This window comes from Anolis carolinensis, unplaced genomic scaffold (assembly GCF_035594765.1).
Source record: "Anolis carolinensis isolate JA03-04 unplaced genomic scaffold, rAnoCar3.1.pri scaffold_13, whole genome shotgun sequence".
Classification (NCBI taxonomy): Eukaryota; Metazoa; Chordata; class Lepidosauria; order Squamata; family Dactyloidae; genus Anolis; species Anolis carolinensis.
The window spans coordinates 18,533,102-18,550,212 of NW_026943824.1; the positions used below are offsets into that span (position 1 = coordinate 18,533,102).

Below are 17,111 nucleotides of genomic sequence, written 5' to 3' on the forward strand. Positions count from 1 at the left end.
AAAACCTGCAGGCTATTGCTTGCAATATGTGATCTATTTCTCTCTTCTCCTCCCTTATCTGTGTTTTCTTTTGCAAAGCCTCCCTGCTCTTAATCAATGGAATGTTTTGCAAAGAGAGACACCCTTGCAAGTCAGGAAGAAGAAAAATATATATTCATTAATCTTATGAAAGCATATTTCCCTGAAATATTTGTCAAACTCTCCTACCGATATATAGGCATCAACCCTTGGCAAGCTTTTGCAATCTCTAAGTACCTTTATATGTGTATCTATCTATATACATTCATTTTATATATGTTTGCAGGTCTTTGCAAATCTTATATATATATAGATCCACGTACCTGTGCATCTGTAGCCATACATATACATTATTTTTATATATGAATTTACCCTCATATGTTTGCAAGTCTCTGTAATAAATATCTATATAAAGAGAGATGTCTGGATAGATATGAATATATTATTACCTACCTATATATAGGGCGTGGAAATATTACAGGGGGGAAATGAACACACATATATAGACATGTCTAGATAGATATGAATATGGCTTAAAATATTGTAGGGGAAATGCACACACACATACATAGAGAGGGGTGGATTTGCAAACGTTTCGGGGGAAATGCATATGTGAAATTAGTATCTATAATTATAGATTTATATCTAGCTCTGCATTGTTTATATAAGCATTGAATATTTGCCTGTTACTATGTTGGAAGCAGGCCTGAGTCCCCATGGGGAGATAGGGTGGGATCCAAATGAAGTTTTGTTGTTGTTGTTGTTGTTGTTGTTGGGATCCAAATGAAGTTTTGGTGTTGTTATTGTTGTTGTTGTTGTTGTTATTATTATTATAAGGTTATTGTTGATACCATATTGTTTTTGTTGCCCCTACTTTTCCACTTCTAGAGCTAGTTTATTGTTTTTCTTTGAAATACGGTAAATATTCAAAAACATTTAACCTACTGATGCTTCAATCAATGAAATTTTATTGGTACCTATTTTTATTTTGAAATTAACCCGTAGCTGCTGGATTTTCCACCCTCGGCTTATACTCGAGTCAATAAGTAATCCCAGTTTTTTGTGGTAAAATTAGATGCCTCGGCTTATATTCGGGTCGGCTTATACTCGAGTATATACGGTAAGTACTTGGAGGAGCTGTATAATTGCACTATAATAAATTAAATAGTTGACTTCTAAAGTGACTTGCCCCTTTGTTACTAACAGATGCAAATATGCCGAGGCTTGGACTTGATCTTAAGCTTGTGTCTTTGAAAACAGGTGATGCTCAACCTTCAGCAGAGAGCCCAGAAGCGGGCCAGTTATATCTTGCGCCTTGAAGAAATCAGTCCCTGGTTGGCTTCCATGACCAACACGGAAATTGCTCTTCCCGGAGAAGTCTCTGCCCGAGACACGGTCACTATTCACAGTGTGGGGAGCACCATTACCATCCTTCCGACAAAAACAAAGCCCAAAAAGCTGCTCTTTCTGGGTTCAGATGGGAAAAACTACCCATATCTCTTCAAAGGTAAGAAAGATATATACCTTCTCATGGATTAAAGTGGGAGATCACTACTGGGTATCTTGGGTTTGTGTTGTCGAAGGCTTTCATGGCCGGGATCACAGGGTTGTTGTATGTCTTTCGGGCTGTGTGGCCATGTTCCAGAAGCATTCCCTCCTGACGTTTCGCCCACCTCTATGGCAGGCCTCCTCAGAGGTTGTGAGGTATGGAGAAACTCAGCTTATTTTGTCGAAGGCTTTCATGGCCGGGATCACAGGGTTGTTGTATGTCTTTCGGGCTGTGTGGCCAAGTTCCAGAAGTATTCTCTCCTGACGTTTCGCCCACATCTATGGCAGGCATCCTCAGAGGTTTCGAGGTATGGAGAAACTAAGTAAGGAAAGGAAAGAATATACAGTAGAGTCTCACTTATCCAAGCTAAACGGGCCGGCAGAAGCTTGGATAAGCGAATATCTTGGATAATAAGGAGGGATTAAGGAAAAGCCTATTAAACATCAAATTAGGTTATGATTTTACAAATTAAGCACCAAAACTTCATGTTAAACAACAAATTTGACAGAAAAAGTAGTTCAATATGCAGTAATGCTACATAGTAATTACAGTATTTATGAATTTAGCACAAAAATATCACAATATATTGAAAACATTGACTACAAAAATGGCTTGGATTATCCAGAGGCTTGGATAAGCGAGGCTTAGATTAGTGAGACTCTACTGTATATCTGTGGAGAGTCCAGGGTGTGGCAAGAGTCCTTTGTCACTGGGAAGCCAGCATTAATGTTTCAGTTAATCACCCTAATTAGCATTGGAAAGGTATTTTCTCTTGCCTGGGGGCATCCTTTGTTCAGTCATTAGCTGCCCTCTGCCCTCAGAGTGTTGGCTCCCATCTCTAAAATCAAAACAATAGATGGGAACCAACACTCTGAGGTTCAAAACATAGGTTCAAAACATAAAACATGTGTATATTAGAGCATCTTGCAAAGGCCACAGAAATAGTCAGGCCTCTCTGAGTATAGAGCTATCTTCCTTCTATATAAAAAGGATAAGCGAATACTATAAAGTTTCAAAACATAAGTTGCACTATGTAATTTAGAGCACCATATACATAAAATATTACCTGAGAGTTAACAACAATAATGAAAATAATAAGTACAGTCAACTGTTATAATCCACAGTAGTAACTTCCAGACTGTAATGTTGAAAGGAAACTGTAATTATCAAGGCGTAATAATATCATCATCATCATCATCGTCATAATAAAACTTTATTTATACCCTGCCACCATCTCCCCAAAGGGGACTCGGGGCGGCTTACATGGGGCCATGCTTAAATGTGAACTAAAGTCAAAACATATTAAGTAGTCTCCACTATTTAAACATCAATTGGATTTGGCAACCAAAATAATATAAACACATTCAACCTTTGCAAAATAATATTGGTTAATATATCTTTTAAGACTTCACAGGTATTGAAAAGCTTATTCCAGAAAAAACCTTGACCAAAAGTTCTTTTGATTCTTTGAGATCCTGTGTTGATCTTACACAACAATGCAAGGGAATTTGAAACTTTTCAGATGTTGTTGGCTTCTCGTTCCCATAAGAGTAAGCTTTAGAGATCTTCTGTTCAACCATCTCAAAGCTTCCTGTTTGAGCAGTGATGGCATGATCATCAGCATAGGTGAAACTCTGTCCCTTCTGGCAATGGCTGGTCCTTTGTGTAAATGTTAAACATTGATGGAGCATAATTGTAAGCACCTACTTTTCCATGTAGGACTGGAAGACCTGCACCTTGACGAGCGGATCATGCAGTTTTTGTCAATTGTTAATACTATGTTTGCTACCATAAATCGTCAAGAGACACCTCGGTTCCATGCCAGGCATTACTCTGTCACGCCGCTGGGAACAAGATCGGGCCTCATTCAGTGGGTGGACGGAGCCACGCCTTTATTTGGACTTTACAAAAGGTGGCAGCAGAGAGAAGCCGCTTTGCAAGCACAAAAGGTAAAACTTTCTATAAAGCTTGATACTATCTATCTACGTATACTTTCACATTAATGTTATCTATATATATAAAAGAGTGATGGCATCACGGCAGTGGACAAAACAACAAAAGTAAACACCCCACAACCTCGAAAATTGACAGCACAACCCCTCATCCATGCCTCTAGGTTGATACAACAAAAAGAAAAGAAAAATAAAGTCCTAATTAGAAGGAGAGGAATAATTGTTTTTATCCAATTGCTGCCAGTTAGAAGGCTAAGCTCCGCTCACTTGGTTTCCTAGCAACCCACTGAGCCCAGGGGACCCTTTACCTTAACTATCACCAATTCCTCAATACTTTATTTCCCATACCACCATACTTCGCCACAGCAACGCGTGGCCGGGCACAGCTAGTATTTATATATAACAGATTAAGGTGTAATAATTTACTAAGGAGAATCAAAAATTTGATCTGGAAAAATGTGCCCAGGACGTCAGCCATGTTGGATTATGGTTGTATGTGTATGAAATGTAAATCAAGTGTTTCTGCTGTTTTGCAAGTGTGTGTGTTTCAGCAGTGAAACAGTTAACAGCAGGCTAGTTTGACTGACAGCCTGTTGTGACCGCTATGACCTATCAGGCATGATTTCCGGCCTTGGAGGTTGGGAACTTCCTTCGTACTGAGGAATGTGTTTTCTTATCTCTGTGAGTGTTGAGCTGTGCTTGCTGAGCGAAGAGGCTATAGAAGAATGCCAGCTCAGAGCGATGGCTTTTGCTATGCTTTGTAATTATGTATTATAGATATTGAAATAAATGTTTGGATGTCAAATTACGTCATGATTTTACATATTAAGCACCAAAAACATCATGTTTTACAACAAATCAACAGAAAAAGCAGTCCAAAACATGGTAACGTTATGTAGTAATTACTGTATTTATAAATTTAACAAATTGACTACAAATAAAGATAGAATTGCATAAAATGAACTTACAGTAGCAGCATTGACGGAAATTAAATCCAAAAAAAAGTTCAATCCTTGCTGTCTAGAGAAACAGCGGTGGATTGGGGCAGGAGGCAAACTGCGTTGGATAATCCAGAATGTTGGATAAGTGAGAGTCTACTGTACTTGTTTTCTCTATTGCAAATCATCTCTAAATGTATAGAATAATACTTCTATTAAATTATTAGAAATATTCCTCAAAGTTATTTGAAGGATGCAAATCACATTTAATTGATAAGTGGGTGTTGGATAAGTGAGAGTCTACTGTACTTGTTTTCTCTGTTGCAAATCATCTCTAAATGTATAGAATAATGCTTCTAATAAGTTATTAGAAATATTCCTCAAAGTTATTTGAAGGATGCAAATCACATTTAATTGATAAGTGGGTGTTGGATAAGTGAGACTCTACTGTACTTGTTTTCTCTATTGCAAATCATCTCTAAATGTATAGAATAATACTTGTAATAAGTTATTAGAAATATTCCTCAAAGTTATTTGAAGGATGCAAATCACATTTAATTGATAAGTGGGTGTTGGATAAGTGAGACTCTACTGTACTTGTTTTCTCTATTGCAAATCATCTCTAAATGTATAGAATAATGCTTCTATTAAATTATTAGAAATATTCCTCAAAGTTATTTGAAGGATGCAAATCACATTTAGGGTTGTTGTATGTCTTTCGGGCTGTGTGGCCATGTTCCAGAAGCATTCTCTCCTGACGTTTCGCCCACATCTATGGCAGGCATCCTCAGAGGTTGTGAGGTATGGAGAAAACTAAGCAAAGAGGTTAATATATATCTGTGGAAAGTCTAGGGTGAGAGAGGTCAGTGTGAATGTTGTGTAGTTATTTGAAGGATTCAAATCACATTTAATGGATTATATTTTTAGGCTCAAGATTCCTATCAGACTCCTCAAAATCCCGGAATAGTCCCTAGACCCAGTGAATTGTATTACAGTAAAATTGGACCGGCTTTGAAGGCTGTTGGGCTTAGTTTGGACGTGTCTCGCCGAGATTGGCCTCTCAATGTCATGAAGTCTGTCTTGGAAGAACTGATGGAAGCAACGCCACCCAATCTCCTTGCCAAAGAACTGTGGTCCTCGTGCACAACACCTGATGAGTGGTGGAGGGTGACACAGGTAGGTAAAGTAGAACTAGCAAGTGTTTTGAATAAGTACGGTAACTCTGAATATGTACCCACACTTGCTTTCTTGATATGTGTTTTAATGGCAATAAATAAATAAATGTTGGCATACTTGGTTTTCAGCCTCATGTGGCAGAATATACTCAGTCACTGTTGGCACTCCTTTTTTTTCTCCTGAATTCATGTAAATGTCTAACAGCCACTTAAATAGCAATCTATACCATAGCTATAGTAGTTGCACAGGCCATGTCTTTGACTTGAAACATTGCACTATATTTCTCTGTCCGAAAGCATCTTAGAATATAACATTGTATTTTAGTTCTAGTGGTCCCTCCAGGCCATCTTCTCCTCCATCCCAGTGGTTTTTTCAGATTCATATGTTATTTGAGTGATTATATTCCTTCTGTTTATGTGATTGTTTTAGTCAATTGTTATGTTTTGTTTTTGTTTTTAATTCTTATAGCGTTTTATAGTGTTTTCAGTGTTTTATTGTACAATGTTTTATGCTGATTTTATATTGGAAACTGCCCTGAGTCCCTTTCGGGAGAGAGGGCGGTATTCAAATAAACTTTTACTTACTTACTTACTTACAATCTACACAGATTTTTCATTTTGGGGACCCAAATGGGTCTGCAATAAGCTTTGGGGCAACTATCAGAATTCGCAGGCTCCTTATCCATCCTAAAGTCCTTAGCAAAAATTCAAAAGTTTCTGCTCAAAAAAATATTTATTTATTTACAGTATTTATATTCCGCTCTTCTTACCCTGAAGGAGACTCAGGGCGGATCACATATATGGCAAACATTCAATGCTGTTTTATACACAGACAAGACAGACAATTGTACATAGAAGGATATATATATCTATATATATAAAAGAGTGATGGCATCACGGCGACCCACAAAACAACAAAACTACAGGCCCCCCAACCTCGAAATTTGACAACACAACCCATCATCCACGCCTCTAGGTTGATACAACAAAAAGAAAAATAAAGTCCTAATTAGAGAGAGAGGAATAATTGCTTTTATCCAATTGCTGCCAGTTAGAAGGCTAAGCTCCTCCAACTTGGTCTCCTAGCAACCCAATAAAAAATAATTAAAAACACTAAAAAATTAATACAATAAAATACTATAACAGAAAATAACTAAAAATAATACAAGAAAATAATAAAATATAATAAAAAGAAAACTTACAATAAAATTTATAAAAAAATACAAATAACATCAAATAAAAATTACACAATTTTTAATCAATACCACCACCACTTTGCCACAGCAACGCGTGGCCGGGCACAGCTAGTATATTATATAGGCTTTTTCCATTCTCGGTGTCTTGGAGGCTTGCACTCAGTTCTGGCCATGTTGGGGGGGGGGGGGGGAAGCTGTTACTCCATCTCCCTGCCAAGGAGCTTTTTCTTTTTTGAACAGATTGTGAGCATTTTCTGGCATTTTTCCTTTAAGGGGTGCCTTAAAATACCTCCCTCGTTTTTAAAGCAGTACCAATTTATCTACTCACAACTTTTTGCCAAGATGGCGGAAGCTGGGCTAAAGAGCAGGAGCTCACCCTGACCCGAGCTTTGAACTGTCAACTTGGATTGACAAGATTTACTGCAGCTGGTGATTTAACCTGCTGTGCTAAAGCCCAGGCCTCAAAAATGTCTCCAAATGCCCTCTCATAATTAGGGGTATTTCCACTATGTCTGTATGCATAGAGTTGCCAGATCACTATAGATTCAGAATAAACTTTTTTAACAACAAGAAGTAAGATAGGAATCATTTCCTATTTTTAAAAATGCTCCGGCTAGGCTTAAGATGGCACAGGAGAAATGTGGCAAAATTGCCACCTGTGTTTCCTTTTTGCATTTGGGGGCAAAAGCATTATTTATTTCCATGATACAGCACTTTATGAAACCTGTCCCCACTGGTTTGCTTTTAATTACTCTGATTTTATCTGCTTTGGATTTTAATGTATTGTCCATTATTTTATTTTGTGTATTGTTGGAATGTTTTAAGTTTATGTTAAACATGTTGTTGTTTCGGGCTTGTCCCTGTTGTGAGCCGCCCCGAGTCCCTTTGGGGAGATGGGGCGGGATATAAAAATAAAGATTTTTTATTATTATTATTATTATTATTATTATTATTATTATTATTTGACTGTGGGCATAAAAATAGCCAGAGGCATGTATAAAAGGATGTGTGTTATAGGCAACTGGTGTACTTCTTGACTTTATTTTTTTTAGAGTAGATTTACAGTTAGATTATATTTTTCCTATGTGATAGAGAACGAGATTTATAAACATAGGACTTCTTTCTTCCCCTCCAGTCTTACGCGAGATCCACGGCAGTTATGTCTATGGTTGGCTACATCATCGGCCTTGGAGACAGACATCTGGATAATGTTCTGATCGATATGACTACCGGAGAAGTTGTTCACATCGATTATAATGTCTGCTTTGAAAAAGGAAAGAGCCTTCGGGTGCCAGAGAAAGTCCCTTTCCGAATGACACAAAACATTGAAACAGCATTTGGAGTAACAGGAGTAGAAGGAGTTTTCAGACTTTCATGTGAGCAGGTAGGCAGTCGGATATTGGGTGCTCTAAATGTGAATCTTTGTAAATCTGAGTTTTTTAGGATTTGGTTTTCGGCAGCAGTTGTAACTTTTAAATATATTTGCTAGGGAGACGTGTTTTGACGCCCCTGCTGAATGTCTTCAGACACTGGACAGAGCTTTTCAAAAACATATAAAAGGGCTGTTGACAATCTATATAAATGTAATGTGGCATTTTACTATGGAGTAAACAACAAAACCACTGAACACAATCACACCAAATTTGGCCATGAAAGACATAGTCATCCAGTCTACGTCTTTCAATTAAAAAAAAAACCTAGAAAAATAGTTCAGATTACAGAGGATGAGGAAGAGCCTTTCTCCCCCTAACTGCCAGTTAGAAAGGTAGGCTCCGCTGCCTTTAGCCCCCCCCCCTCCCACTGCCTTTAGGCCCCACCCCCTTTGTATCCTAGCAACTCCCTCAGCCAAAATAGTGCCCAGGACACAGGCAGAGTGCACTTAGGCCTCATCCACACTGCCTATAAAATACAGACTATCCGATTTGAACTGGATTATCTTGAATCCATACTGCCATATAATCCAGGTCAGTGTGGATTTTATACAGCTGTGTAGAAGGTGCCTCATACAATCCAGTTTTAAGGAGATAATATTATAAATATAATATGAAATAATTGCTGTGGTATAATAATACGGAACAATATAATCTCTAAAACCAGGACAGCAAATAAAGAGCAACACTCTGAAAGCAGGGAAATTGGGAAATCCAGAAAGGAAACAATCAGGGCCAGCTAACACCTCCCAACAAAGGAATCAGACAGGCTTTGAAGCTGCAAGATTCTCGCAATTAGAACCCAACACACAGCAGAGTATCCCATTCCACTGTAAAAAACATGTATCTCTAAGGAGAACAAGTGTTAAATTTGGAACTGTACCACCAGAGGAAGGGCTGATGCAGGGCCGAAAACCAGTCGTGGCGGACTTATTCTTCTCGGCATTAGAATACACAACGCCGACTGCATTTCAATGTATATTGGACAATCCATTTGAGGTTGTTTGTTATTACTGTGAATTTAAACAGTATAACTAATTTGCCAGACATATTGTTTACTGAACTGGTTTATTTTCAGTTGTATATATAGTAGGTCATTTGTGTTTGATTTGAAGCTGCAAGGCCATTAAATGCTAAAAAGGTGGCTGATTGCAGCATTCATACCTGCCACACCGAGACTATTCATTGCTATTCATTCTGACCAACCAAGGATTCCGCAAGGTAGAAAGCGGCCAGGCTTCCAAGCAGCAAGATTATTCAGTGCTATTCAACCTGACCAACCAAGATTTCCCCTAGGTGGAAAACCCCAGGCTTTGAAGCCATGAGGCTACTCCGTCCCATCCTACCTGGCCTAGCAAAGATGCCCGATGTAGAAAGCAGCCAGGCTTTTAAGCTGCAAGACTCTTCAGTGCAATTCAGTCTGGCCAAACAAGGATTCCCCTACAAAGGAAGGAGCAAGGCTTCTTTGATTGAGGGTGCGACTCCAGCTACTCCAGAAAACGGCCAGGCTTTGAGGCTGCAAGGCTATTCACTGCTATTCCACCTGGCCAACAAATGATGCCCATAAGCCACAGCAACGCGTGGCCGGGCACAGCTAGTTAGTGCAGGGGTCCTCAAACCTTTTAAGCAGAGGGCCGGTCTACGGTCCTTCAGAGTGTTGGGGGGACAGACTATAGTTTAAAAACAAATATGAACAAATTTCTATGCACACTGCATATGTCTTATTTGTAGTGCAAAAAAAGGCCAACGAAATGTTATGGTTTGCAAAGGCACTGTGCTATATTTGTGTGTTAACTGGAAAATGAAGTGCATGAAGCCGATTGGCTGAACCTGCAAAGACCTGTAATTTGATTTGAAACTGTTTCTGTTCTGCTGCTGGAGAACTGGTTTGAACAAGTTTTTGTTCAGTGTGAGTCTGTGTGGTGACTGAATACTGCCTGGGGAAGATGGCTGTGTACTCAGAGAGTCCTTGCTATTTCTGAGGCCTTGTTTGCTACTGGGAAAAGAGGGCAAAGGACCAGGACTGTATTCTTCATTGAAGCAGATTTATGGACTGAAAAAGGACTGTTTATGACTGCTGGGTTTCTGTAAGCAATCAGAGGGACCATTGTGAATACCATAGTTCTTTGGATCTCTTGGATTTAGTAAAGTTCTTGTATTATTTGTTCTGCAAATCTGAGTGGTTCCATTTACCATCTACAATGCGCAACATGAAAGAACAATACAATATTTAAAAATAAGAATAATTTTAACCCACATAAACCTACCAGGATTTCAATGGGAAGTGTGGGCCTGCTTCTTGCTGATGAGATAGTCAAGTTAATTAGGATGGTTGTTGTTGTTGTGTGCCTTCAAGTCATTTCAGACTTAGGGCAAGTCTAAAACCAAGGGCAGGGGCCAGATAAATGACCTTGGAGGGCCGCATGTGGCCCCCGGGCCTTAGTTTGGGGACCCCTGAGTTAGTGTATAACTGAAGTAATGAGTGCCTTTTAAAAATAGGTTCTGCACATTATGAGACGTGGGCGAGAAACCTTGCTGACGTTACTCGAGGCTTTTGTTTATGACCCGCTTGTGGACTGGACCGCAGGGGGAGAAGCAGGGTTTGCGGGCGCCGTGTACGGAGGAGGAGGACAGCAAGCGGAAAGCAAGCAAAGCAAGAGAGAGATGGAGAGAGACATCACGCGCAGCCTTTTCTCCTCCAGAGTCGCCGAAATCAAGGTAGATTCCGCTGTGTCAAGTGTGTTGTTTACTGTGAGCATAATGTATACATTTTATTGGCATTCACCACTTACCATATATACTTGAGTATGAGCCGACCCTAATATAAGCCGAGGCAGTTAATATTACCACAAAAACTGGGGAAACTTATTGACTTGAGTATAATCCGAAGGTGGGAAAAGCAGCAGCTACGGGTACATTTCAAAATGAAAATAGATCCCAAAGAAATTATTTTGAGTCATCAGTAGGTTAAAGGTTTTGAATATTTACTGTATTTCAAACAGAAACAGTAAACTAGCTCTGTAAGTGGAAAAGTAGGGTCAACAAAACAATATGGTATTAATAATAACGTTATAATAGTAATAGTAGTAGTAGCAATAATAATAATAATAATAATAATAATAATAATAATAATAATAATAATAATGTATGATGATGATGATGATGATTATCACACAGTCCTAGACACTTGGGAAGTGTTCGACTTGTGATTTTGTGATACTAAATCCAGCATATCCATCTTGTTTGCTGTGTCATAAAATAATAATAATAATAATAATAATAATAATGTATGATGATGATGATGATGATTATTATCACACAGTCCTAGACACTTGGGAAGTGTTCGACTTGTGATTTTGTGATACTAAATCCAGCATATCCATCTTGTTTGCTGTGTCATAAAATAATAATAATAATAATAACTTTATTTGTACCCTGCCCTATCTCCCCATGACGACTCAGGCCAGCTTCCAACATAGTAACAGGCAAACATTCAATGCCTATGTAAATAATGCAGAGCTAGATATAGATCTATAATTATAGATACTAATTTCACATAGGCATTCCCCCCTGAAACGTTTGCAAATCCTCTCTCTATATATGTGAATTTTGCTCCTGCAATATTTGCAAGCCCTATATATTTATGTTTATATCTATCTAGAAATCTGTGTGTGTGTGCATTTCCTCTGCAATATTGCAAGCCCCATATATCTATATTCATATATATCTATGTAGACATAGAGATAATTATATCTGTATCGGATTTGCAAAGATTTGCAAACGTGTGAGGTGAAAATGCATATATAAAATAATGTATACACATAGATACAGATATACAGGTACATGGAAATCTCTAAATATCTGTATTTATATAGGATTTGCAAAGACTTGCAAACATATGAGGGGAAATTCATCTATAAAATTAATGTAGATAGATAGATACAAATATAAAGGTACATAGGGATTGCAAATGCATGCAGGGGGTTAATGCCTATATATCTGTAGGATAGATTAACAAATACTTCAGGGAGAAATGCTTTTATATGATTAATGTGTGTGTGTGTGTATTTCCTGATTTGCAAGGGCTTCTTTCTCTTTTCAAAACCTTCCCTTGGTTAAGAGATAAATATATTATATATTGCAAGTAACGGAAAAGTAAAAACTGATAAGGGAGGGTAAGATGAGAGATAAATATATCATATATTGCAAGTAATGGAAAAGTAAATACTGATAAGGGAGGGGAAGATGAGAGATAAATAGATCATATATTGCAAGTAACGGAAAAGTAAACACTGATAAGGGAGGGGAAGATGAGAGATAAATATATCATATATTGCAAGTAATGGGAAAGTAAATACTGATAAGGGAGGGTAAGATGAGAGATAAATATATATTGCAAGTAATGGGAAAGTAAATACTGATAAGGGAGGGTAAGATGAGAGATAAATATATCATATCTTGCAAGTAATGGAAAAGTAAATACTGATAAGGGAGGGTAAGATGAGAGATAAATATATCATATCTTGCAAGTAATGGAAAAGTAAATACTGATAAGGGAGGATAAGAGGAGAGATAAATATGTCATATATTGCAAGTAACTGAAAAGTAAATACTGATAAGGGAGGGTAAGATGAGAGGTAAATATATCATATCTTGCAAGTAATGGAAAAGTAAATACTGATAAGGGAAGATAAGAGGAGAGATAAATATGTCATATATTGCAAGTAACTGAAAAGTAAACACTGATAAGGGAGGGTAAGATGAGAGGTAAATATGTCATATATTGCAAGTAACTGAAAAGTAAACACTGATAAGGGAGGGTAAGATGAGAGATAAATAGATCATATATTGCAAGTAACGGAAAAGTAAACACTGATAAGGGAGGGGAAGATGAGAGATAAATAGATCATATATTGCAAGCAACAGCCTCCATGCTTCGTTGCTGGCTAGTATATAGGGTAAATGGTTTTAATTATAGCATTTGAAACACCTCTTTGAATCCCAGATTCTGTGTCATTCAAATCTCGGTTTGTTCATTTGTAATTAAATGCAAGAGACCTTTTCATGTTAGTAACGCTGAATTCTAGTTTATTTACATTTTTATAATTGTTTACAGGTCAACTGGTTTAAGAACAGAGATGAAATGCTAGCTGTCCTGCCTAAACTGGATGGCAGTTTAGGGGAGTATTTAAATTTGCAAGAGCAGGTGACCGATGTTGAGAAATTGCACGGCAAATTATTAGAAGAAAGCGACTACCTGGAGGGAGCGGAAGGGGTAGATCATCCGTCTCACACTTTGCAGCACAGGTATTAATCCTTCTTGCTTTCTGTTATTTTAGTTTGGTGAATATCAGAGTGCTTTTCTGATTCAAATCTTAAGACATTGTGTGTAATAAGAATATTCAGATTCTTTCTGTTTATAACCTTATGTCAAAATATAAAGATTTCAGAAGGTAAAAAAAAACTAATGTGTTTTGCTGGAGAAATAAATTGTAAGCTTGATTGACTGCTTCAGAGCAATAATCATTAGCAAATTTTGACATACGGTAGAGTCTCACTTATCCAAGCTAAACGGGCGGCAGAACCTTGGATAAGCGAATATCTTGGATAATAAGGAGGGATTAAGGAAAAGCCTATTAAACATCAAATTAGGTTATGATTTTACAGATTAAGCACCAAAACGTCATGTTATTCAACAAACTTGACATAAATAGTAGTTCAATACACAGTAATGTTGGAATAACTGAATTTATGAACTAAGCACCAAAATATCACGATATATTGAAAACATTAACTACAGAAATGCATTGGATAATCCAGAACCTTGGATAAGTGAGACTCTACTGTATTTAAATCCTGATTGGAGCCCCTGGTGGCGCAGCGTGTTAAAGCGCTGAGCTGCTGAACTTGCAGACCAAAAGGTCGCAGGTTCAAATCCAGGGAGCGGAGTGAGTGCCCGCTGTTAGCCCCAGCTTCTGCCAACCTAGCAGTTCGAAAACATGCAAATGTGAGTAGATCAATAGGTACTGCTCCGGCGGGAAGGTAACAGCGCTCGATGCAGTCATACCCGTGGCCACATAATAATAATAATAATAATAATAGTAATAATAATAATAATAATAATAATAATAATAATAATAATAATTTTATTTTTGTACCCTGCCACCATCTCCCCAGAGGGACTCGGGGCGGCTTACAGATATAAAACCAGCATACAATAATATCAAATACAAAAACACACAAATAAATTTAAAAAGCATTAAAAAATCATGACCTTGGAGGTGTCTACTGGCAATGCTGGCTCTTCGGACACGACTGGACTTAATGTCAGGGGAAACCTTTACCTTTAAATCCTGATTAATTATGTTATAGCACCCTGGATTGATTAATTTGTTAATTAAATGTTAAATCAATTCTACAGACTTGCTAGTAGAATTAGGTATGTTGTCAAATTTGAACATTTTTAAAAATGCAAACTCAAAAATCACTCAAAATAGTCTGTTCACGATTAATGGATTGAGAACAGTTCAGTGTTAAGTCTACTGGAGAAGTATTGATTCAGGATTGTCTTGATTACGTATTGATTCTTGTGCCATCACTGCTCAAGCAAGGAGCTTTGAAATGGTTGAACAGAAGCTCTCTGAAGCTTTAGGTGCTCTTACTGCCTATGACAGGAAAAACCTGCTGATTCCTAATCCATGAAAAACACAGATCTTATGAACAGAGAAGCATCTCAAGCTCTGGGGATTATCTGGAAAAGAATCCCGCTGGAGCATTGCAGCACAACAACACACATAGGAGTCACTTTGGACCATACTTTGACTTACAAGAAGCACTGCCAGCAAAAAGTGGGTGCTAGAAATAATATCCTACGAAAGCTGACTGGCACAACCTGGGGATCATTCCCTGTTCGGATATTAGCCAGCATGCCAATGCCTTAAATTGAGAAACAGCTTCCTAAAATCTACAGAGATACTTGAAGCAACATCTCAGCAAGCAAGAGTCCAGGAGTGGCAGGCTAAAACCCAGAACCTCAATCAGTATTTGTTCTATTTGTTTTATTCTGATTATTTGGGCTTGGCCCCATGTTAACTGCCCCGAGTCCCTACGGAGAGATGGTGGCGGGATATAAAAATAAAGTTGTTGTTGTTGTTGTTGTGTTGTTGTTATTATTATTATTATTATTAAATTCTTACTTCCTTTTTACACAGGTATTCTGAACACACACAGCTGCAGACTCAGCAAAGAGCCATACAGGAAGCAATCCAGGTGAAGCTGAATGAATTTGAGCAGTGGATCTCTCATTACCAAGCTGCTTTCACTAACTTGGAAGCTACTCAGCTTGCAAGTCTCCTGCAAGAGATTAGCACCCAAATGGATCTAGGTATGGCTCAAACCCTTCGAAAGCTTGGCTTCGTGAATGGCTTAGGGGAGGTGGTGGGTTATAGACGGGCTTGAAATACCATATATACTCGAGTATAAGCTGACCCTAATATAAGCTGAGGGTGGAAAATGCAGCAGCTACTGGTAAATTTCAAAATGAAAATTTATTTATTTATTGTTTTATTTACAGCATTTATATTCCGCCCTTCTTTCTCACCCCAAAGGGGACTCAGGGCGGATCACATGACACATATAGGCAAACATTCAATGCCTTTTAACATAGAACAAAGACAAGACAAACATGGCTCCGGGCGGGCCTCAAACTCATGACCTCCTGGTCAGAGTGATTCATTGCAGTGATTCATTGCAGCTGCTCTTCAGCCTGCGCCACAGCCCGAGCCAATAGATCCCAATGAAATTATTTTGAGGCACCAGTAGGTTAAAGTTTTTGAATATTTGCCGTATTTCAAAGAAAAAAAGTAAACTAGCTCTGTAAGTGGAATAGTAGGGTCAACAAAAACAATATGGTATTAACAATAACTTAATCATCATCATCATCATCATCATCATCATCATAACGTCATTTGTACCCTGCTCTATCTCCCCCTGGGGACTCAGGCCAGCTTCCAACATAGTAACAGGCAAACATTCAATGCCTACATAAACAATGCAGAGCTAGATATAGATCTATAATTATAGATACTAATTTCACATATGCATTTCCCCTTGAAACATTTGCAAATCCTCTGTCTATATATGTGCATTTTCCTCCAGAAATATTTGCAAGCCCTATATATTTATGTTTATATCTATCTAGAAATCTCTATGTGTTTGTGTGTATGCGCATTTCCCTTGCAATATTTGCAAGCCCTATATATCTATATTCTTATATATATTGGGACATTTTTTAGTCCTAATAAAAGGGCGGAAAAACTAGGCTTATACTCTGGTATATACAGTATATACTAATTTCACATATGCATATTCCCCCTGAAACATTTGCATCCTCTCTCTCTCTATATGTACCGAGTAGGACCGTTTCCGAACAATGTTGATGATAGAGATGATCTCTTGTTTTCTCCAAGGCCCTCCCAGCTACGTCCCGGCCACCGCTTTCCTCCAGAACGCCGGCCAGGCTCACTTGATCAGCCAGTGTGAGCAGCTGGAGGGAGAGGTTGGGGCCTTGCTGCAGCAGAGGCGCTCCGTCCTGCGTGGATGCCTCGAGCAGCTCCACAACTACGCCACGGTTGCTCTTCAGTACCCCAAAACAGTATTCCAGAAACACCGTGTTGAGCAGTGGAAGACCTGGATGGAAGAACTGATTGTTAACATGACCATTGAACGCTGCCAGGATGTCTACCGGAAGTAAGTTCTATAAGAAAAACAAATGGGTTCCCAAGGGTTTAACTAAAAGGAGCCCCGGTGGCGAAGTGTGTTAAAGCACTGAGCTGCTGAACTTGCGGACCAATG

At 38.3% G+C, this 17,111-nt stretch overlaps 1 protein-coding gene across 1 annotated transcript in view; it reads left to right on the plus strand.

Moving 5' to 3' along the window:
- smg1 (SMG1 nonsense mediated mRNA decay associated PI3K related kinase) overlaps positions 1-17,111 on the plus strand; it is a 108,171-nt gene that overhangs the window by 64,129 nt on the left and 26,931 nt on the right. The window contains exons 40-47 of the mRNA XM_062964534.1: positions 1,279-1,525; positions 3,287-3,516; positions 5,385-5,633; positions 7,964-8,212; positions 10,758-10,976; positions 13,375-13,565; positions 15,470-15,642; positions 16,727-17,006. Of these exons, the coding sequence (XP_062820604.1) occupies positions 1,279-1,525; positions 3,287-3,516; positions 5,385-5,633; positions 7,964-8,212; positions 10,758-10,976; positions 13,375-13,565; positions 15,470-15,642; positions 16,727-17,006 (1,838 nt within the window). The remainder of the gene's footprint in view (positions 1-1,278; positions 1,526-3,286; positions 3,517-5,384; positions 5,634-7,963; positions 8,213-10,757; positions 10,977-13,374; positions 13,566-15,469; positions 15,643-16,726; positions 17,007-17,111) is intronic.